The sequence below is a fragment of the Pristiophorus japonicus genome, chromosome 18 (genome assembly GCF_044704955.1).
Source record: "Pristiophorus japonicus isolate sPriJap1 chromosome 18, sPriJap1.hap1, whole genome shotgun sequence".
NCBI classification, from domain to species: domain Eukaryota; kingdom Metazoa; phylum Chordata; class Chondrichthyes; family Pristiophoridae; genus Pristiophorus; species Pristiophorus japonicus.
In genome coordinates, this window is record NC_091994.1 from 92,095,030 (window position 1) to 92,117,463 (window position 22,434).

At 43.1% G+C, this 22,434-nt stretch overlaps 1 protein-coding gene across 10 annotated transcripts in view; it reads right to left on the reverse strand.

Moving 5' to 3' along the window:
• Nucleotides 1–22,434, reverse strand: part of ubr4 (ubiquitin protein ligase E3 component n-recognin 4) — a 206,153-nt gene that overhangs the window by 70,073 nt on the left and 113,646 nt on the right. For 9 of the 10 annotated variants that reach the window (XM_070860353.1, XM_070860352.1, XM_070860351.1 and 6 more), the window contains 20 exons: nt 21,319–21,456; nt 20,460–20,628; nt 20,215–20,311; nt 19,301–19,408; nt 18,267–18,380; nt 17,871–18,080; nt 17,225–17,374; nt 16,883–17,110; nt 16,444–16,522; nt 15,504–15,740; nt 13,965–14,130; nt 12,760–12,904; nt 12,553–12,638; nt 12,310–12,397; nt 11,423–11,616; nt 10,384–10,623; nt 9,243–9,381; nt 8,911–9,036; nt 6,826–6,954; nt 6,259–6,602 (listed from right to left, as the gene is read on the reverse strand). In XM_070860353.1, the coding sequence (XP_070716454.1) occupies nt 6,259–6,602; nt 6,826–6,954; nt 8,911–9,036; nt 9,243–9,381; nt 10,384–10,623; nt 11,423–11,616; nt 12,310–12,397; nt 12,553–12,638; nt 12,760–12,904; nt 13,965–14,130; nt 15,504–15,740; nt 16,444–16,522; nt 16,883–17,110; nt 17,225–17,374; nt 17,871–18,080; nt 18,267–18,380; nt 19,301–19,408; nt 20,215–20,311; nt 20,460–20,628; nt 21,319–21,456 (3,187 nt within the window). The remainder of the gene's footprint in view (nt 1–6,258; nt 6,603–6,825; nt 6,955–8,910; nt 9,037–9,242; nt 9,382–10,383; nt 10,624–11,422; nt 11,617–12,309; nt 12,398–12,552; nt 12,639–12,759; nt 12,905–13,964; nt 14,131–15,503; nt 15,741–16,443; nt 16,523–16,882; nt 17,111–17,224; nt 17,375–17,870; nt 18,081–18,266; nt 18,381–19,300; nt 19,409–20,214; nt 20,312–20,459; nt 20,629–21,318; nt 21,457–22,434) is intronic. The other variant, XM_070860348.1, reaches the window with a different exon arrangement.

Here is a 22,434-nt window from a genome sequence, read left to right on the forward strand (position 1 = left end):
CTCAGTTGATAGCTCTCTTGCCACAGAGTCAAAAGGTTGACTCCAGAAGGCCCACTCCAGAACTTCAGCACATAATCTAAGCTGAGATTTCAGTGGAGTATTAAGGGAGTGCTGCACTGTCAGATTGTCTTCCGGATGAGACATTAAATCAAGGCCCTGTGCCTGACAAGGTGGATATAAAAGATTCTCTGGCACAATCAGAAGAATGAGAGGTGATCTTATCAAAACGTATAAGATTATGAGGGGGCTTGACAAGGTAGATGCAGAGAGGATGTTTCCACTGATAGGGGAGACTAGAACTATGGGGCATAATCTTAGAATAAGGGGCCGCCCATTTAAAACTGAGATGAGGAGGAATTTCTTCTCTCAGGGAGTTGTAAATCTGTGGAATTTGCTGCCTCAGAGAGCTGTGGAAGCTGGGCCATTGAATACATTTAAGACAGAGATAGACAGTTTCTTAACCGATATGGCTCGATGCAGGCTCGAGGGCCTACTCCTGCTCCTATTTCCTATGTTCTTATACTATTTAAAGAGAGGCAGTGAATTATTTTGGTGCCCTGGCCCACTCAATCAACACAACAAAAACAGATCAATTGGTCACTTGCTGGACCTTGCCGTGTGCAAATTAGCTACTATGGTTGCTCGGCATAAAAGCAGCAACACTTCAAAAGTAATTAATTGGCTGTGAAACATTTAAGGACATCCTAACCACAAAAAAGGTGCTACATCCCCCTCTCTGGCTACTGTCTGAGGCTGAACCAGACTATTTGCAACCTTGCCATCCTATTTAACTCTGAGCTGAGCTTCCAACCTCATATCCTGTCCATCACCAAGACTGCCTACTTCCATCTCCGTAACATGGCTTGTCTCCGCCCCTGCCTCAGCTCATTTTCTGCTGAAACCCTTATCCATGCCATTGTTACCTCTAGACTTGACTATTCCAATGCTCTTCTGGCCGGCCTTCCAATTTCATCATTTGTAAACTTCAGTTCATCCTGTTAACTTCAGCTTTGTTGCCCGTACCCTGACTCGCACCAAGTTCCAGTCACTCATCACCCCTATGTTCTCTGACCTATATTGGCTACCGCTCCGGCAATGCCTCAAATTTAAAATTCGCTTCCATATATTCAAATCCCTCCATGGCCTCACCCGTCTCCATCTCGGTAACCTTTTTCAGTCCTACAAGATGTCTGCTCCTTCAATGCTGCATTGCCCCAAAATTGGCAGCAGTGCCTTCAGTTGCCTGGACCCCAAGCGTCTTTTCCTTTAGAATGCTCCTTGAAACCTACCTCTTTGACCAAGCTTTTGGCCACCTGTCCTAATATCTCCTTATGTGGCACGGTGTCAAATTTTGTTTGATAATGCTGCTGTGAAGAACCTTGGGGCATTTTACTACGTTAAAGTTGCTATATAAATGCATCATGTATGTATGCTTGGGTTACTAGCCACCAGGGGGCGCCACTGTCAGAGGTCATTGGGCTAAACGGCAGTGTCACGACCTGTGACCAGAATGTCATCTTGAAACAGGACAGTTCTCGGGACGGACTTCAGTAGACTCTCCACGTTTCTCTGAAATATGGCTGCAGCCAAGCGAATTCCAAAAGGACACCTATTGTAGATAAACAGTCCTTTATGAGTGTTGATGCATGTAAGTTTCTTCGACGTGTTGACGAGCTCCTATGTCATATAGGCCGACGTCAGATCCAGTTTAGTGAACGACTTCCCATCGGCTAGCGTTGCAAACAGGTCATCAGCCTTCAGTAACGGGTACTGATCCTGTTTTGAAACTCGGTAGATCGTAACCTTGTAGTCTCCACAAATCCTGACAGTGCTATCACTCCTCAACACAGGAACAATGGGACTAGCCCACCCATTAAATTTGACCGGTGATATGACCCGTTCACATTGGAGTCTGTCCAGCTCAATTTCGACCTTCTCCCTCATCATGTACAGAACAGCCCGAGCTTTGTGATGGACGGGTCTTGCACCGGAGTCCAGGAGAATCTGCACCTTGACTCCCGTGAAATTGCCTATGCCCGGTTCAAACAGCGAGGGAAACTTGCTCAGCACTTGAGCAAATGTCATCCACTGAGGACAACGCTTTGATATCGTTACAATTCCATTTGATTTTTTCGAGCCAATTCCTGCCGAACAGCATTGGACCATTTCCTGGAACGATCAATAACAGTAGATCATGAACCACACCATCATACGACACCTTGACTACTGCACTGCCAATCACCAGTATGAGTTCTTTGGTGCAAGTATGCAGCTTAGACTTCACAGCCTTAGTGCCCCACAGCTTGTCGAATGTCCTTTGGCTCATTATCAATTGACTCGCACCAGTGTCCAATTCCATCGATACCAGCATGCCATTTAGTTTCACATTAACCATTATCGGTTGGCTCTTTGTCAGGAATGAATACAGTCCATACACTTGCTCCTCGGGTATTTCGAGTTACATCGAAACATAGAAAATAGGTGCAGGAGCAGGCCATTCAGCCCTTCTAGCCTGCACCGCCATTCAATGAGTTCATGGCTGAACATGAAACTTCAGTACCCCCTTCCTGCTTTCACGCCATACCCCTTGATCCCCCGAGTAGTAAGGACTTCATCTAACTCCCTTTTGAATATATTTAGTGAATTGGCCTCAACTACTTTCAGTGGTAGAGAATTCCACAGGTTCACCACTCTCTGGGTGAAGAAGTTTCTCCTTATCTCGGTCCTAAATGGCTTACCCCTTATCCTTAGACTGTGACCTCTGGTTCTGGACTTCCCCAACATTGGGAACATTCTTCCTGCATCCAACCTGTCCAAACCCGTCAGAATTTTAAACGTTTCTATGAGGTCCCCTCTCACTCTTCTGAACTCCAGTGAATACAAGCCCAGTTGATCCAGTCTTTCTTGATAGGTCAGTCCCACCATCCCGGGAATCAGTCTGGTGAATCTTCGCTGCACTCCCTCAATAGCAAGAATGTCCTTCCTCAAGTTAGGAGACCAAAACTGTACACAATACTCCAGGTGTGGCCTCACCAAGGCCCTGTACAACTGTAGCAACACCTCCCTGCCCCTGTACTCAAATCCCCTCGCTATGAAGGCCAACATGCCATTTGCTTTCTTAACCGCCTGCTGTACCTGCATGCCAACCTTCAATGACTGATGTACCATGACACCCAGGTCTCGTTGCACCTTCCCTTTTCCTAATCTGTCACCATTCAGATAATAATCTGTCTCTCTGTTTTTACCACCAAAGTGGATAACCTCACATTTATCCACATTATACTTCATCTGCCACGCATTTGCCCACTCACCTAACCTATCCAAGTCACTCTGCAGCCTCATAGCATCCTCCTCGCAGCTCACACTGCCACCCAACTTAGTGTCATCCGCAAATTTGGAGATACTACATTTAATCCCCTCGTCTAAATCATTAATGTACAATGTAAACAGCTGGGGCCCCAGCACAGAACCCTGCGGTACCCCACTAGTCACTGCCTGCCATTCCGAAAAGTACCCATTTACTCCTACTCTTTGCTTCCTGTCTGACAACCAGTTCTCAATCCACGTCAGCACACTACCCCCAATCCCATGTGCTTTAACTTTGCACATTAATCTCCTGTGTGGGACCTTGTCGAAAGCCTTCTGAAAGTCCAAATATACCACATCAACTGGTTCTCCTTTGTCCACTTTATTGGAAACATCCTCAAAAAATTCCAGAAGATTTGTCAAGCATGATCTCCCTTTCACAAATCCATGCTGACTTGGACCCATCATGTCACCATTTTCCAAATGCGCTGCTATGACATCCTTAATAATTGATATCCAGGTCTGTGCTGGACTGGTCGGCGTCATCATCCACGTGGTGAGTCGCAACATGCTTGCTCAGTTGTGGACACATTCGCTGAAGATGCCCCACTTTCGAACAGCCTTTACAGATTGTACTGTTTAAAACGACACTGATGCCAATGATTATCCCGTCAACAGGGTGAAATCGGATTCGTACCCGTTAGCAGACTCTGAGCAGCTACAGGTTTTGCATACGCAGTCGAGTAGGCCCTGCCATAAGCAGCTCTGCCATACGATGACACAATCTTGTTTACAGTACTAGCCGTGGAGCTCCGACTCTTCGATGATATCTGCCTTAAATTATCATCCATCGTCATGCATGCCTGGACAATCGCCATGGCCTTGCTCAAATCCAGTGTCTCCGCAGTCAATAACTTCCGGAGGATCACTTTGTGGTTGATTCCTATTACAAAGAAATCTCGCAGCATTTCTCCCAACACGTCTTCGAACTTACATGGCCCAGCAACACGCCTTAAGTCGACACATCCTGGCCCTCAGAACGAACATGCGTGTAGAATAGATAGCGTGAGATGATGATGCCTTCTTTTGGTTTGAGCTGGTCACGTACCAGAGCATACAATTCCTTTTAGTCCTTGTCCATTGGACATGCAGGCGAGGGGAGATTCTTTGAGGCCATAGATTTTCAGACTGCAAACAATGAGGAAAACCACCCTGCACCTAACTGTGTCAGTAGCTTCCTCCATTTTGTTGGCCACAAAGTACTTGTTCAGGTGATCGATAAAATCCGACCACTCTTCTCCCTCCACGAATCTCTCCAGAATTCCAATGGTGCTCATTTTGCATGCGAAGGTTTTTGAATTACCTCATCGCCAAATGTTATATATGTAATAACTCGATAGACTGAATACTGTAAACTCACTCAGGTGCAAACCTGGCTCAACTTTATTCGGGCCCAAAGTGTCCACATTATATGGTGGCTTCCTTTATATACCTGGCCGCACACACGTGCGTACAGCCCAGTGACCTCCGACAGTGGCGCCCCCTGGTGGCTAGTAACCCCAAGCATACATACGTGACAAAATGCAAGTTTGTTCTTTCTATACTTTCCCTTAATGTTGACAAATGCAGAAAATACCACTAAGTGAAACTTTAGTCTGACAACTTAAGTCTGAGTTGTTCCTGCTTTGCCCACTTTTTGTTATACTTAAGATTTCGCCCAGGTAAAGTTCTCCAGTAGGAATACTGACAGTCTCAGTTACAATAATTGACAGCACTTTTCTCAGACACACACTTAAGAGTCCAGTAATTAATCAGACTGAAACACTGCAAAGGTCAGATAAAATGATTAAACGTTTGGAGAGAGTGCACCAATGGTATCACAGAGCTACAAAGAATCAGGAGCTTCTGCATTCGGCTGATACTCAAAATGAAGAGTTTTTAATTTAAAAAGTCCACCTTTCCTGGCTGAGATCCTGGACTAATAAGGGACGTGAAACAGATTGTTGCATAAACCCATGCTTTCATGTGGATACACCAGGTGTGGGCACTGCAGCAGGGCTGAGCAAAATACACAAACTATATGGGAGCAATTTCTTCATTCCGACAGAATAGAGATGGCCAGCACCTATAGAAATGCAAAAGGGACAGGGCAGCATGGAGTCCGTTTTTTTAAAGTAAAAACACCTTTAAACACCAGGGTATGCACTACTTTGGTGACTGGCCATAGATTATGTTTCAGCTCACTTTTAAGAACATCCTGATGCTCAGCCTAAAAAAAAGATTTCCATCATCAAAATGAAAGCTGCTGACAAAATTGGGGCGATTTGAGTAGAGGGTACTGGTTACAAAGGCCAGAAGCACAAGCAGCATTGACGGGGTGCAGTTGCCTCCTATCTGGCTCCAGCTGCTGCTTTAGACTACCCTGCTGTCTTATACATTGATAGACAGTACAATGTACTTGGTATGTGAGGGCACAGCCCTGGGACATTCCTCTTTCTGAGAGCACTGGGTGGTATCTGCAGAATCCCCTAAAGCAATTATGAAATCAGGCATTCTGTGGAGAACAGCTGAGGAGAGGAATCAATAGAAAATGTTGGCACTGCAATATCTTAACTCTGAGAATGACTCTTCCATAGCTCTAGTCTTCTGAAATGACTGTGTCGTGGCTGCTAGGAACTGATTCAGAGCACAGCACAATCAAACCCAGCTCGAGAAAGAAAAAGAGAAACAGAAAGAGAGAAAGAAAGAGAGGGAAAAATGAGAAAGTCAGCCCACTTTAGGTGCAGCACTGAGCTCTGATTACATTCTGAAATGAGGGTCTCGGAAATGAATGTTAAATATTCTAACCAACACTACCCAGTTGCTCATGGAACACAGACTATCGATCTCGTGTACTGATGGCAGAAACACTGCCCTCTAATATCAGACAAGGCGCACATCCTCTCTACATACCTCGTTAACAAGCACATCAGTTGTCTGACTTCCTCTCTCATTGAGGCAGTGCCACGCCGCAGGTTATAATCAAACAGCTCACGGATAAGTCCCTGAGAAACCAGGATCTGTCGGATGGTGCTGTTGGTCGCGAGGGCACGAAGCAGTGTTATACAATGCTCAGTAACAGCCGAGGCACAGCCATAACACTTTGTTGAAGAGGTGTGCCCACAGCCAAGGACAGACAGTGCTCGATACTGACTGGCTGTGAACGTGGGCTGAGCTGATGATCGTGACGACTTTGTTGCAGCTTCGCGCTGCTGAAGATCATATTCCAGCAGTTCCTTCCGTGAAGCCAGGACTTTCTGCAAAACAAGTCAAATGTTCAAACTGTTAGATTCGAGTCGTGCAACCGGAGTCCAAATGAGAATGTTCAAAAATTATACACTTTTAAACCCAGATATTCAATTATTCATAAAATGTTTAATTTCATCACTTTCTTCCTGACTCCTCACTGCTTTGAATTATTATTATTCTGGTTAAATCTTGTGTGCTCGACAAACGTTTGATATTTTTTTGATTTTCTACCTGGATGATTTTGGACAACTCATCGAAGGATGTCTTACAATCTCCACAGTATTCCTGAGCCAGTTGCTGGATGTAGCGATTCACACTCGCTGCTGTCGAGCTGATTCCAGCAACACCACTGGAATCATCCTGGGAAATAGGAAAGAAGAAATGATTATGCTTGATCAAAATGTAACCCGATCCCACAGCTGTTATAAAGGCACACTGGATCCTTGGCTTTATAAATAGAGCATAGAGTACAAAAGCAAGGAAGTTATGCTAAAGCTTTATAAATCACTGGTTGGACCCCAGCTGAAGAATTGTGTCAAATTCTGGGCAGCACACTTTAGGAAGGATGTCAAGGTCTTGGAGAGGGTGCAGAGGGGATTTACCAGAATAGTACCTGGGACGAGGGAATTCCGTTACGTGGTGAAACTAGAGAAGCCGGGATTGTTCTCCTCAGAGCAGTGAACATTAAGGGGAGATTTCATCGAGGTGTTCAAAATTATAAAAGGATTTGATATTGTAGATGGGGAGAATCTGTTTCCACTGGCAGGAAGGTCGGTAACCAGAGGTCACAGATTTAAGATAATTATCAAAAAATCCAGGGGAAGATGAAGAGAATTATTTTCACTCTGAGTTATGATCTGAAATGCATTGCCTGATGGTGGAAGCAGATTCAATAGTAACTTTCAAAAGGGAAATGGAGAAAAAAATTAGCAATGTGTTGGGAAAGAGCCAGGAAGTGGGACTAAGGATAGCTCTTTCAGAGAGCCGGCACAGGCACAATGGCCAAATGGCCTCCTTCTTTGCTGTATGATTCTATGAAATGGTGGCATTTGAAATACAGTATTTAAACGGAACAAAACAGTTAAACAACATTCTGCAGAATCTGAATCAGACAGGTGTTAATCAGTAAATGTCAATTAATTCAATATCTTAGCTGCCAAATGTAGAGAACTGAATGGAGCAGAGAAATATTCATCGTAGAACAGCCACAGCACCTGCAAATCATTCAATAAACAGTTTATTATGCGTTCTATTAGGGAAATATGTCTTGCACTTGGAACTCCCTCCCTGAATCCCTATGTCACTCCTCTTCTCTCCACCTTTAAAAGTCTTCACAAATCCCACATTTTAACCCAGCTTTTAGTCACCTCTCCTAATGTGGATAAATGTGAGGTTATCCACTTTGGTGGCAAAAACAGGAAGACAAATTATTAGACAGATTAGTAAAAGGGGAGGTGCAATGAGATCTGGGTGTCATGGTACATCAGTCATTGAAGATAGGCATGCAGGTACAGCAGGCAGTAAAAAAAAGCAAATGGCATGCTGGCCTTCATAGCGAGGGGATTTGAGTATAGGAGCCGGGAGGTCTTGCTGCAGTTGTACAGGGCCTTGGTGAGGCCACACCTTGAATATTGTGTGCAGTTTTGGTCTCCTAATGTGAGGAAGGACATGCTTGTTATTGAGGGAGTGCAGCGAAGGTTCACCAGACTGATTCCCGGGATGGCAGGACTGACATATGAGGAAAGACTAGATTGGTTTATACTCACTGGAATTTAGAAGAATGAGAGGGGACCTCATAGAAACATAAAATTCTGATGGCACAGGACAGGTTAGATGCAGGAAGAATGTTCCCGATGTTGGGGAAGTCCAGAACCAGGGGACACAGTCTAAAGATAAGGGACAAGTCATAAAGGAGCGAGATGAGGAGAAACTTTTTCACCCAGAGAATTGTGAACCTGTGGAATTCTCTGCCACAGAAAGTTGTTGAGTCCAGTTCGTTGGACATATTCAAAAGGGAGTTAGATGTGGCCCTTATGGCTGAAGGGATCAGGGGGTATGGAGAGAAGGCTGGGGTGGGGTACTGAGGTTGAATCATCAGCCATAATCATATTGAATGGTGGTGCAGGCTCGAAGGGCCGAATGGCCTACTCGTGCACCTATTTTCTATGTTTCTAACCACTCTCCTCTGGTCAGTTTCTGTTCCTCTTATTATTTCTATGAAGTGCCTGGCGACATCTTGTACATGACTAAAGGGGCTCTAAAGGAGGCAAGTGAACGTACTGAACGCCTCCCAGCCAATGAAGCACATCCCTTTACCTGTGGTTTTTCAGGAGCAGCTTCACTGACTTTCACCAAAAGAGTTTCGAGTTGTGGCCTATGTCCCATGAGCTGGTGATAAACACGGTCAGCTTTATCCAACAAAGTGTTTATGTTTGTCACTGCCTGCAGGACGAAATCCGAAATAAAACAAGGTTAGAAAAATGACCGCATGTTGATTTAAATAGCAGAAAGATAAAATATATCAAAAAGGCTGTATATCAATGAGTTTTCAGCTAAACATTCCCAGAATTTAGTACAATAAAGACAAAGAGGCTCAGGTTCCGGGAAAGACAGAAACAGAGTACAAGCATTTCCCCAGGTGACCTCACCTTCTTTCTGTCCTCTTCATTTTCAATTGGATCCACTGCACAGCATGGTTTGGCATATAGCATGAAATCAAACCGCGCGTATTTGCAGAATCCACACGCATTACACAGAAATGGATCTTTCTCATCATAGTTAATAGATCTGTAAAGACAGCAGTTGAATTACTCAGAATGATCAGAATTTACTCCCAGTGTTAGCCTAAGAAGCTGAAAGACACAACAGCAGCTGAGAAGGAGATTATTTTTAGCGGTCAGAATCCAGTTTTTCAGCAGACTATTGAGCCAATTCAAATGAACGGAGCACAAATGAAGAGTTGGGATCGGCAAAGTGTGCGACCAAATATTAACCACAGGCTCCCCCATAGAAGTGACTTCAGGGGATGGGGCTTCCATATAACCTGATGCAAGAGCAATCTCATTCCACATGGGCTGCATTCATCGAGATTGTGTTAAATTCATTCTCTTGCACTGTGCCTCAAAGCAGAATGTACACATTACGATCAACACAGTAACTACACTGGAGTGCACAAATCGCAGGCCTCCTAAAGATCACAATATAGTCAAATACATACAAATCTGTAATAGGTTTCATTTCACACTTGTATTTTTTGCAGCCTCAAGTGCTCAGCACAATCAGGATTGCTGCTAAAACTATTTCCATCAGTGACCTGCTCATTAAATTGTGTTTAAGCAACCTGCCAATGCCATGCGAAAATGACTGCAGACCTCACTTGCACGATCTTCACCAAAATATAACTCAAGTACACCGACTTTACAGAGTACTGTTGGCCAGGTCAGCTGGGAGGCCAATCTCTGAAGTCATCAAGTCAGTCAACTGGAAAATAGAAAGCATTGAAAAACAAACTAATTTTGTCCGTTAGATATATTTTTTTTATGGTGAATATTCCAGTTATTAATTACAAGGTGGATTATGAATGATAGGACTCAGAGTGGCCACCATGGAGGTTTAGTAGCATGTCATAGATCAGTGATTCAGTCAGTAAAATACCTTAATACCTTCAAATGTTTACAATACAGCAACATTGCCTGACAGCTTCCTCTGAACTCCACAGCGTAGAGTATGTTGATGGTACTGTTTTATATTCATTAAATCACAGTGTCAGTTGTCTATAATCCCACTCACCTGCATTTGTGACACTGGTAAACGTTCTCTCCGCAGTTACCACAGACGCCTGGATTGGCGGGAACGGAAGCACTGCAGCGTGGGCACTGTAGGGTCTCTGTTGATGCCTGGTAATTCTCATAAAAGTCTGCAAACTCAATCATGAGGTTGGATGCTACAATGGGGAGTGGGAGGTCTATCTTTACCTCAGTCTGACCCGGTGTTAGCTGGACCTTTTTAGCTTTGTGCCAACGAGCAGGCCTAAGAAGAGAAGGCAATATGGTTGATGAGGCGTAAATAGTGGAATTCAGTCATGTTATAAACTAACATTTTGAGGAAAGTGTGCCCAAATTCACTTATAATTACACTATTGACATTAAATACATTAAAATCAAGCAAGTGGCAAGAACAGGCACTGATATTTGGCTGCGATTCACATTCAGAAAAAATTTGCATTTATAATAGCATCTTTTACAACCTCAGGATGCCTCAAAGCGCTTCACAGCTAATTAAGTACTTCTGAAGTGTAGTCACTATTGTAGGAATTGCAGCATCCAAATTGTGCACAGCAAGGTCCCACAAACAACAATGAAATAAAACAGCAGCAATGTGATAATGGCCAGATAATCTGTCTTAAGTGATGTTGGCTAAGGGATAAATATTAGCTGGGACACCGGGAGAACTCACCTGGTCTTCTTCGAATAGTGCCATGGGATCATTTACGTCCAGCGGAGGGGGCAGACAGGACCTTGATTTAACGTCTCAACGTAAAGATGGCACTTCTGATCAGTGCAGTACTGAGGGAGTGCGGCACTGAGTGTCAGCCTAGATTACATGCTCAAGTCTCTCGAGTGGGACTTGAACTCACAACCTGCTGCCTCAGAGGTGGGAGTGCTACCACTAAATCACGGCTGACATTCATATAAAAAGCTTGTTCCCAAGTGTACAAAAGTTACCTGGAACTTGCACTGAACCAGATAAGATCATTTGGGAAGAACTAAAACCAAACATTCATCTATTATCACTTACATGGACATATATGTCATAGCCAGATACTCACTTGTTTTTTAGTTCTACAATGGCCTGCACAGTTCTGTTGTTGTAGTACAGGTTGATGGTGCGAACCATCTTCGTGCGTTTTAGGTCCCCGATCTTCACAGTCACTTTGCTGATGGTGTGACTGCCGATCAGTTTCACCACTTGCTGCGTGGTCGTGTAGCGCGTGTCCACCTTGATTGATGAAAGTTTAATATTCTGAAGAGAAGTGAAAAGTTTTTTGTAGTTTTAATTCATGTGGATAAGGTTTGAGAGAAAACCAATGTACCAAAGTAATTTAGGGAGTTCGGTGAGAGATTTAGTCATTCCGTGGGAGCTGCCCCAACTATTAATCATCTATGATGTAAAAAGTAATTTGGGACGCCCCTTTACCTAAAAGGGACATTACTAAAACTAACAGAGGTTTCTATCGAAACTATATTGTTGGCAACCCTGGTTCAGTTGTGACTGACCACAACATCAGTAGAAAGCTGCACAATTCAGATACAAGGGGATGCAATGAGGAGACTGTTTAATGAGATCTCAATAGCCAAATGATAGAAATCTTTCAATTCATTGCCATTGCTGTGGACTCTTTCCTGCCCTCCCCACCTCCGTCCAAACTACCACTGCAGAACTTCAGGAGGAGGGGAGGGAAGAGTAGAAAGAGGTATTAAGGGTATTTCCTACTGGTGTGTCTTGCTCAAAACCACCTGCTATGGATAATTGGACAGATGATTTACCAATAATCCAAGACTCGTGGTGGGAAACTGTTGACACTGACAAGACACGGAGACTAGCACAAGCCTTTCCACCCTCAAGGAACAACTTTCCAGAGGAAGAGAGAAACCTTAATGGTGGACCTTATGCAATGCCAGACATACACTGAGCCAGGTGTACTTCTATACTTACAGTGAATGGCACCTCAGGGTTATTACAGACAAGACACGGATCACTCTCCAGGTAATAGCCATCGAACTCGACGAGACCAGACAGCATACTAGGACAAAGCAAAAGCAGAAAAAATAGGAACATTATTAACTCTGTAAATAGCATTGCAGCACACTGCATTACCTCTTTTTATCAGTTCCAATTCTCCATAAATACAATGTGCTCATCTGTGAAAAAGAACATTTGAACAAATACATTACTCACTTATAAATGTTGGAGTTGGGGTGGTTAGTGAGAATATGGTTCTGAGTACGAAGAATCTCCACTGCCTTGTGTGAATATTCCTTCAGCTAGGACGGGAACAAAAGGCAACGGATATATTTAGCACCAAAGAAGTAGGAACATGCAGAGCTGTCAATTCCCGACAACAGGGACTTGCTTTTTTAATGCAAGTCTATTGAAACTTTTTACCTTTTTTTCAGTCTGTGGAGTCTTGAGTGAGAAATATCCCAGCAGATCCACAAACTGCGCAGCCTTACGTCCATAAGCTGGGAGCTCCGGCCAAATTGACCACATCAGGTCCAGTAACAGCTCCTGCTGGGATTTGCCAGAGCTCCTAATCTCATCAAATTAAAAAATAATGGTCAATTTCAATGAGTAGAAGCAATAAACCAAAGATGAACTATCGCTGTGAAGTCAGCACGTTCCCAACGGCACTCCCAAACCTCCAACACCCCCGCTTGCGACTCCCCCATCCCCCCCATTCCTGGCTCCCTAACACTGCCCCCATTTCCACCGCCTCGATCTCCTAGTTCCCTACCTGACTCTCATGATTCCAGAGTCCCTCCATCCCCCATTGCTCCTGACCCATGTCCCCAATCCCGGACATCATTACCTGAGGGGCTGCTACAACACTAGCAGCGGTCCAAACCTGGAATCCTCGGGACCATTCAGGTGTGAGGTGGTCTAACCAGAGCTCTGTATAGCTGTAACATAGCTTCCTTTGTATTCCAGCCCCTTGAGAAAGGCCAACATTTCATTAGCCATTTTAATTATTTTTTTTGTACCTGTCCATTAGCTTTGTGATTTCTGTACTTGGACCCCAAAATCTCACTGCTCCTCCACAGTTCCTAGTTTCTCACCATTTAGAAAATGCTTTGTTCGATCATTCTTGGGTCCAAAGTAGATGATCTCACACTTCCCCACACTGAACCCCATCTGCCAGTTTTGCCCGCTCACTGCCTATTAACGTCCATTTGCAAAGTTCTGCTCCCGTCGACATGACTTACTGTGTACCTAACTTAGTGTCGTCAGCTAACTTAGATATATAGCTCCCTATTCCTTCATGGAAGTCGTTAATAAATATACTGAAAAGCTGAGGCCCCAGAACAGATCCTTGGAGATCACCACCAGTATCAGTCTTTGTTGGTGTTTATCCTCCACACAAGGTTTTCTTGTTAAAGCCTTCTGTGGAATGTAATGGAACAACAATCTGCTACAACTTTGTTACACTGAAGTTGAACTGTGTCTAATTTGACGATAAACCCTGAAACATCGGAAAGACTGGCCTATTTTTGCTGTTGCTACTGCAGTTCATGCACAGTGCTGTTAGCTCAGCTATGCACTGTTAAACTGTTTATATAATCACTTGGAATTCAATATGACCCATGACTCACCTATAGATGTGGAGAGTAAGACAGTGAGCCTGCCAACGCACAGATGAGGAGTTTGATTCCAACAGGAAACAACGTAGAAACTGAATCAGAGTTTCTTTGTCGGCAAATTTATTCAGTTGATTGACCAAAGCTGAGCAAAGCTGATCTTCCTGACTGCTCGTGCTCTCTGTCAACAGCAAAGTAGAAAACAACAAATTTATTAACCGGCATGACAAAAGTACAGCACACATAAGAGTATGAGAATATGATCATGCTGTCCACTATTCTACGGGAATTTGAGCTTTATTTTCAGGTCACTGGCAAGGCCACATGAATTGCCCATCCCTAGTTGCCCTGAGGTTGTGCGCCTCCTTGTGGTGATGGTGATTCCATACGGTGAGGAATTCCAGGGTTCTGACCGAAGGACAATGAAGGAATAGCAACAGATATCCGAGGCTTGCTGTGAAGCAATGTCTGAGTTATGCTGATAGTCTGATTTTATTTTCCCCTCGTGTATGGTAGGAATATTTTTACAGTTGCGTGGCTTGCCAGGGTACTGCAGAGGGTGAAACACTCCCAGGGCAGGTACAGCATGGGTTGCATACAGAGTAAAGCTCCGTCTACACTATCCCATCAAACTCTCCCAGGGCAGGTACAGCGTGGGTTCGATACAGAGTAAAGCTCCCTCTACACTGTCCCATCAAACACTCCCAGGGCAGGTACAGCATGGGTTTGATACAGAGTAAAGCTCCCTCTACACTGTCCCATCAAACACTCCCAGGGCAGGTACAGCACGGGTTTGATACAGAGTAAAGGTCTGTCCCATCAAGCACTCCCAGATCAATTGCAGCATTATCAAATTGATGATTGTGTCTAGTCCAAAGTGCCTCAGCTCAAACCTTAGAAAGAATTCTTACTGTCCCACTGTGACTGTGTCTATTTCCCCACACTAGTCATCCTGATCTCTTACAGCAAGATGGTCAACTTTGGCAAACCACGGCAAGCATTGCTTTGTGGATATGTTCTTACTCGGAAACAGGCCAAGTATAGCAGACTAATTTCATGTAGCACCCAATCAGGAGAAAGGAGACCAGCTTCACATCAATTTGAGCTTGGCATTGACACCAGGTTCAAAAATTGAAAGGACAGGATACTGCAGTCACATTTTTATTTACCAGACTGTAGTTGGGAGGAATGTAAATATCAGCTGTTCAGTAATCACACTTCTTAAAACACCAAAGGGAACACCCGAAATCAACAATACTAAGGGAGAGACTAGAATTCATTGCACAGCAGTTGGTTGGATGGCATTATCTGTAGGTATAAGGAGGTAATACAGATCCTATTCGAGGTTTAAATCTGTAGACTATTCTGAATCAATCGGTATCAATTTTTTCCATCTTTTACATTCTCACTTCCTCTTCAGGGCTGTTCCATTTTCAGTCACTTTAACATAGTCTCACTTTTGATTGTGAATTAACAGTAACTTTATACAATACTTGTATGTAAAGGTGTATAAAATTCACCCGATAATGGCTCAGTGACATTCCTATAGCCTACCATCCTTTTCCTTCTCTCGCTCCTCTTTCTTGCTCTTTTTGCTAGAGGATTTGGACTGAGACCCAGACTGTCCCGAGCTGGAGGAGGCTGAAGTTGTCCCGGTGCCCCCTGTGTTACTGGACAATGTTGTAGAGAGCACTTTACTGCCACAGAGCGCGCACGAAAGCAACTGGAGGAGAACCGGGGAAACTCCTTCGTCCACAAGGAAACTAACCTGGAGTAAGAAATATAGAACAGCTGGCAGGAAGGAGAGGAAGAAAGAAAGAAAGTGAAAGAAAGGAAGAAACAAATAAAAGGTTCAATTTATTTGACTTACTTAAAACGTAAACACAAATCGAACACCAGCAAAGCTCATAAAAATTCTTCTGCAAATAATGTTGATATAGAAGTATTTTGATGTTTCCTAAAAATCAGCCAATGTGCATTCAGTTCAGGAAATGCTACACTTCATCCAAGATATACATTTCTTTAATTTTTAAGAGGGTGTTTAGAATGTGGATCATGTATCCAACATTTATTGAAGCAGTCTGTGAATTGTTTTCGAAGAAAATTAGGGGCTTGAAAAAAGTGGATTATTAAAGGCAGTGGGAAGTAAGCAGGGGAGTTAGATTAGACAAGATGGCTCATGTGGCAAATAAAACTAGCACAGACTTGGTACACTGAATGGCCTGTTTATGTGCTGCATCATTTGGGTGCAGGGTGCAGTGGTCCGCAGCCTTAACATTAGCTTGAAGGAGTCTGACAGGGATGCAATTTTTCAATTCTGGGGTGCAGAAGGAGAAAAATTTTGCTTTTTTTTTACAACATTAACATTAGTCAATCTTGAAACTGTACCAGAACATGGAGGAGGGTCTATCTAATACTGAGGTGCTAGGAACCATTTGCTAGGAACACACCAACATTTCAAACGCCTACAGAAGGTAACTAAGGTTATACTTACAATCATCCTTGAGGCAAAATTTCTGCCAGTTTACTGTCCGTTGGCTAGCAATCTCTGCACAGGCCTTCAAGTGCTCCATCTGAAAGAGGCAAAGGGATTAAACTAACAGATAACCACATTGAACTAAATAAATAGTGAGAAAGCTGCACTGTTTGTTAAAAAATAAATTGGAAAATAGTATTGTTGAAAAATATGAAATTGACTAAAGAATGAAGATACAATGTACAACTTGAAACTGTCAAGTTACAATTTGCACCATTTTGGACACAAGGACAATCTGAAAAATGTCCCATTTATATACCTCCCAGTCTGCTGTTGCAAATGTAATAGTAACATTTGAAGAGTTTTCAGATAAGAGAGATTTATTTTGTGGATATAGTGGACTGCTGCCGGCCAAAAATATCAGAATTCTGATCACCTGCAGTTAGCCTCAACTCACCAAGCTAATGAGTGTGTCGTACTGCAGAGCAGATCCTGATGATGCTGTGACCACACCACCACGGAGATGGATTCCCTGCTCCTCCAGCAGTTTTTTAATTCCTCGAACGTGAGAGTCAAGTGTGTGCAGATCCCGCAGCTGACGGTATTTCTCCTTCGATCCGCAAATGAATAGTAGGAGTTTGCGAACTTGACGCCGCACAAAGGGAGTCTGCTGGATCATTAGATACTGAAACAAGAGCAAACTTTCACTGTTAAAGGAACTCCGCAATTACATCCACACTCCACTACCACGCTACCAGTTGATTTTTGAATGCTGTGGATTTCTGAATCGTAGACTCACTTCAGACAGGAAGTAGAACCAAGAATGGTCAAAGATTGGCGGTGGAATCCGAGAGTTTGCATCAGCAATCTTCTTTATTTGGTACGGTAATCTCAGCACCATTTCAGTCAAGAGTTGTGAGTATGCCTCGAACACATCTGCAGCATGACCCTGAAAAACCAGCAGGCATTTAGGAAGAATTTAAAAAATCCTGAAAACTTGTATTGTAGAAGCAAACATGGGAAAACATACCCACACATCTGTTCCCCACATAAACCAACCCTGTACAAAAATATGTACTTCTCCCTCCCATATACATGCATTAAAGATCTTTCTTCCCCCTCAAAATCCATACACACACATATAGTCCTGCACACCAAACATGCCCTGAATCCATAACTAACATTTTATTTTCTATCTTTGAAGCATAATTTTTGCCCTTTTACTGGTGGTTGGCTGATACTCACTTTCTGTACATGATTTAAATCTAATTTAAAATTCCTGGTTTATATTACAGGTACCTGGTTTAGACTCTATGTCTCAATGAGGATTCTTCAACCCGATTGGTTGAAGAGACACACTATTGTTTTATCTGCTCACACATCGCCACAGATCCCCTATAGAGGATGCAAACAACAGGGCCTGCTGTTCAATTACAAAGCCTTACCTTCACATATTGTCGCAGGAAGAATGGGCTCATGTCTGGAGGCGATGAAGAAGTGTGTGGTTTCAGGAGCTGACTTGTTGCCACAGCTTCCTCTTCACCCTGTTGTGTTTTCCAGTAATCCAGCAGTGATTTAAGAACATGGAGGCAATAGTCAATGGCTCCTGAACTTAACAATGCAGTGGCTGTGGCGTTGGAGATTAGTGAGGAAGCCTGCAAACAGGAGAATAATACTTACTTTATCAGCCTCCAGTAAAGTACTTGCTCCTTTATTCAGGAACATTCAGTGCTTGAAGTTCTAAAGACTCCCCAAAAGTAAAGCAGCTGCAAATTATTTCAGTCACGGAAGCAGCGCGACGATTTGTACACATGAATTCACAGTGCAGAGCAACGACTTACCTCCGAGGCAGATTTTGAGCCTGATTTAGTTCGGGACATAAAGACACTGAGAAGCCTCATGATCACCAGATGCACTTCGTTCAGTGGGCTGCGATCATTCTTCTTAGAAACATCCTGACCAAAACAATCAACAATCAATTCAGGAAGAGAGATTCTGAGCATCATAACTTTAATTGTTCTCGGGATATGAGTGATACTGGCAAGGCTGCATTTACTGCTCCCCCTAGTTGCCCCGAGGTGATGGTGATGGGCCTGCTCCTTAACTCACTGTGTGGTGATGGTGCTCCTACAATGGTGCCCCATTTTCTTATTATTACTGAACTTCAGGGGGCATCAAGAGTCAACCATGTAGTGAGACTGGAGTCATGTGCAGGCCAGACAGAGCGGAGGTGTCGGCCTCCATTCCCTGAAGCAGTTGGGGTTTTAGGACAATCCGGCAGTTTTCATGGTTATTTTTCAGCTGCCAATCCACAAATTACCAAATTTGCTGAATTCAATTTTACAACTTGCCATGGTGCGATTGCAACACATGACCACCGCGATTGGTCCAGGATCATAACCACTACAGGTTGTTGCCTCGCTCCACCCCGGGTTGCTGTGTGTCAAGTATACGCTGCGTGTAACAGCATTCAATGTAATTAGTCCTCTACAGCATCATTTTTGTTCAGTGACTATTTGATGTTTATGTGGTTTTGTTGATTACATTCAGCATTTGTAACATACAACACACATTTGTAATATTAGGTTTCATTGTACACACTGAAAAATCAAAAAAATTCAATGACATCAATCGTAAGGATGCATGTCTGTGCCAACTCTGATTTGCAATCTGGATGTGGGGCAGGGGGAAAATTATTACTGAAGGTCAGGTCAAGTCAACAAATTACTCTTAAATGTCTCCTTGTGGCCACCGCAAGAATAACAGTGGCACAAGCCTGGGAGTTAGCACCTTGTTAGTCAATCAATACCGAGAGAAGAAAATGCACTTTTAAATGGTGCAAAGTGCTGAGGATTGACTGCTGAGAGGCTAGTACCTTCTTGTCCATGCACAGCTCTGCAATGAGCTGGGACAGCAGATTGTCCAAGGCTCCTTTATCTTTCTCATCTTCTCCATCCAAGTCAGCAGTCAGCATTAGAATTACCTGTTGGATAAAAGTAAATGTACACAAAAAACATGAGTAACACAGAAAGCTTGTGCACGAATTCAAGACATTTCCAAATTGATCAACAGCACAAAAAAGCTGTTCTCCAATTCTTTGCAAGCCAAATTTCCTCCATGCTAGTTACTCTCTAATTTCATTCTTCACCAGAAGTCTGTCCCTGACTATCGGCTAAATTTTGATACTTCTAAAAGGAGCAAAGATGTCAAAGTGTGCTGGATACTCCATCAATACAATCAAGCAATCCCTGAACGTCTTAAACTCTACAGGGAAATCAAGTCCTGACCTACTCCACCGAAGCAGTAAGTTCTATTTTAGGTGTTGCTTTTTTTGTAGTGTTTTAGCAGAGCACTATTTTGCCATATGCAGACACTGCTCTGTGTGCTACAGGCTAGATATACTATTGTTTAAAGGGTTATGGGCCAAAAGAAACAGATGAGGGGGACACATCACAGAATCACTGATCACAATGGGACAGAAAAGATTCCGTGGCTTTAACATTATGAAGAGTTCTATGGTACAAAAAAAAATGACAAGGATATAAAAGTTCAAATTCCAGCTACTTTAGTGAATCCATGTCCTTTAATTGGCTTGTTGGCATTTTCCCATTTCTGATTCCTAATGTCACTGTAATTTCTCCAAATGACAGCACAACACCTTCATCATTTGTTATCTCCAATGGACCCAATGTCAATTTCTTGCCCCACCCAACATAAGACTAAATTTAGTGTCACCCTCAAAAATGTAAAATAAGCCCGAAAGAGCACACTGGGACAGGATATTCTCACCTGCATGTAGGGGATGGCTCTAACTCCTCCAACGTGACGGAGCTGTGGCAGATGCTGTAAAAGTCTCTCGAGCAGCATCAGACGCACCATGTGGAGCCTGTGAGGAGGAGGAGTAGAAGGATTACTCAGCCACCAGCCCTTTATGCAACTTTTGAATGAACTGCTTGTTAGTCAGAGGCAATCTAACGCGTCAAAAACTGGTTCACTCCATTTTGATATGAAGTTAAAATAAAAAATTTTCTCACCTGTTGCTTGTATGTAGGTCACCTTCTGTTTCACCTTCGCCTTCTGACCCTTCACCTTCTTGCTGCCCCGTGGTGGTACTAATGGCTCCCGTGCTGGAGCTGACGCTGCCCGGTCCTGTAGGATGTCCCTCGGCCGTTGTATCTCCATATGCACTGCTGCGACCGGACACTATATATAGAATTTAAAAATGTGTCGAGTTCGATCATACATTCATGTATACATACACAAACATATAAACGTACATACATATATGTATACCACATATTTGCATAAATGCATATTTACATACTCCACTACAGGGTTACTAAACACATACATTAATCTCTGCAGTGCTGTACGTTTTGTGTCTAGTAAAACACTATTCTTTCATAATTTACTAATTCCCATTAAAAATGGTATAAACTACCAAATTTGAATTCATTACTTACCTAATCTTGAATCAATAACTTCTTACTCGAAATTGAATTAATCACGTGTGTTTCATTTATTTTTTAAGGCCCTATTCTGAATCAAGTTGGGTGGAGTGAACTGGGGTTTTAACAATATGGTCAGTCCATGAAATAACAGGAAATCAGGAGATGCGGGTAAAGTGGCTGAGGCCAAACTGGTTGGAGAGGGTGTAAAGCATCATTGTGGAAGAATATATCCCAATCCTCAAAATATTCTTATAACCACAGTAGCTAAAAAGCAGCTAATGCTTGGTTTGCAAATAAAATGGGATTATATGTACTGTCACACAGGGATCAATTACAAAAATTCAAAGTTTTAAACTTGGCCTTCTTAAAATCATGATTCTATAGTCCAGCCTTTTTATTTTTAAACTCCAACATCTCTCTGTGCATTAAGGCCATCTCTTACCGCTGTGTTCTCCAGCAACGGAGTCGACAGCACTGCCCCCACTTTCCGATCCCACACTGCCACCGTGTTCTGCTGGTGATGTTCGCAGCGTTGATCCATCTGTTGCCGCTGTGCTCCCTTCATCATCAGAGGCTGGAGCTAAAAGGATAGCAACGGCTGTTACAGGTAAAAACACCACATTTACAAACCATGAGCACAAGTACAGACATTTGAAACAAACACAGCTGCAGACCATGGGCTTGGCACGGCCTTCTGCAGCTTTTCAATATTGCAACAACTGAGAAGCAACACATTATAAGCACAGAAAGGTTCTAGCAGCTGATCAAACTACACAAAACATCCTCACACCAAACCCATAGATGAAAAAAAACTTCACTGGTTTGTGGAGCAATGCCACATTGAACAAGCTCCCAGTCTTTCAACACCTCTGCCAATATTTAATGACTACTTGAAAGGCAAAAGAAACTTGGACTGAGGATGGGGAGAGAGGGGCTTGCTTGGTGACTACTGGTACTGGTCAACCCTTCTGGGAAACTGAAGCTTCCTGTTTCCACAAAGACTGTTCATTCAACATGTGAAATACTTCACTTCCATTCAGCTTCTGCCGATATTAGGGGCCTTTACACAGTGGACAGTGAGTGATCTTTCGCTGGATTTAAACTCAGTTTTGCAGAAATAGAAGTCATTAACATGGAGGACCATTTCTAAAAGCTGGTTCATTTAGTTTATTGGGGGTTGTAATTATATAATTAACAGCAGTGATTATATGGTGACTGGAAGTAGGCCCAGTGCTGTGGAAGAGCAGAGGGATTTAGAGTTACAGGTTCACAGGACATTAAAGGCACCTCAGGTAGATAAGGCCTTCAAAGAAGCTAATGAAATTCTAGCTTTTATCACAGGAGGTATAGAATACAAAAGCCAAGCGGTAACACTGAGCCTATATAAAAACTTAGTAAGATCTCAGTTAGAGTACTGTATGCAGTATTGGGTTCCACACTATGGGAAGGATACTGAGGCTTTAGAGAGGATACAGTAAGATGCTGCCTGTTATAAGGAATTATGAATACAAAGAAAGATTTGAAAATTGAGCATTTTATTTGTTAGAACCCAGATTAC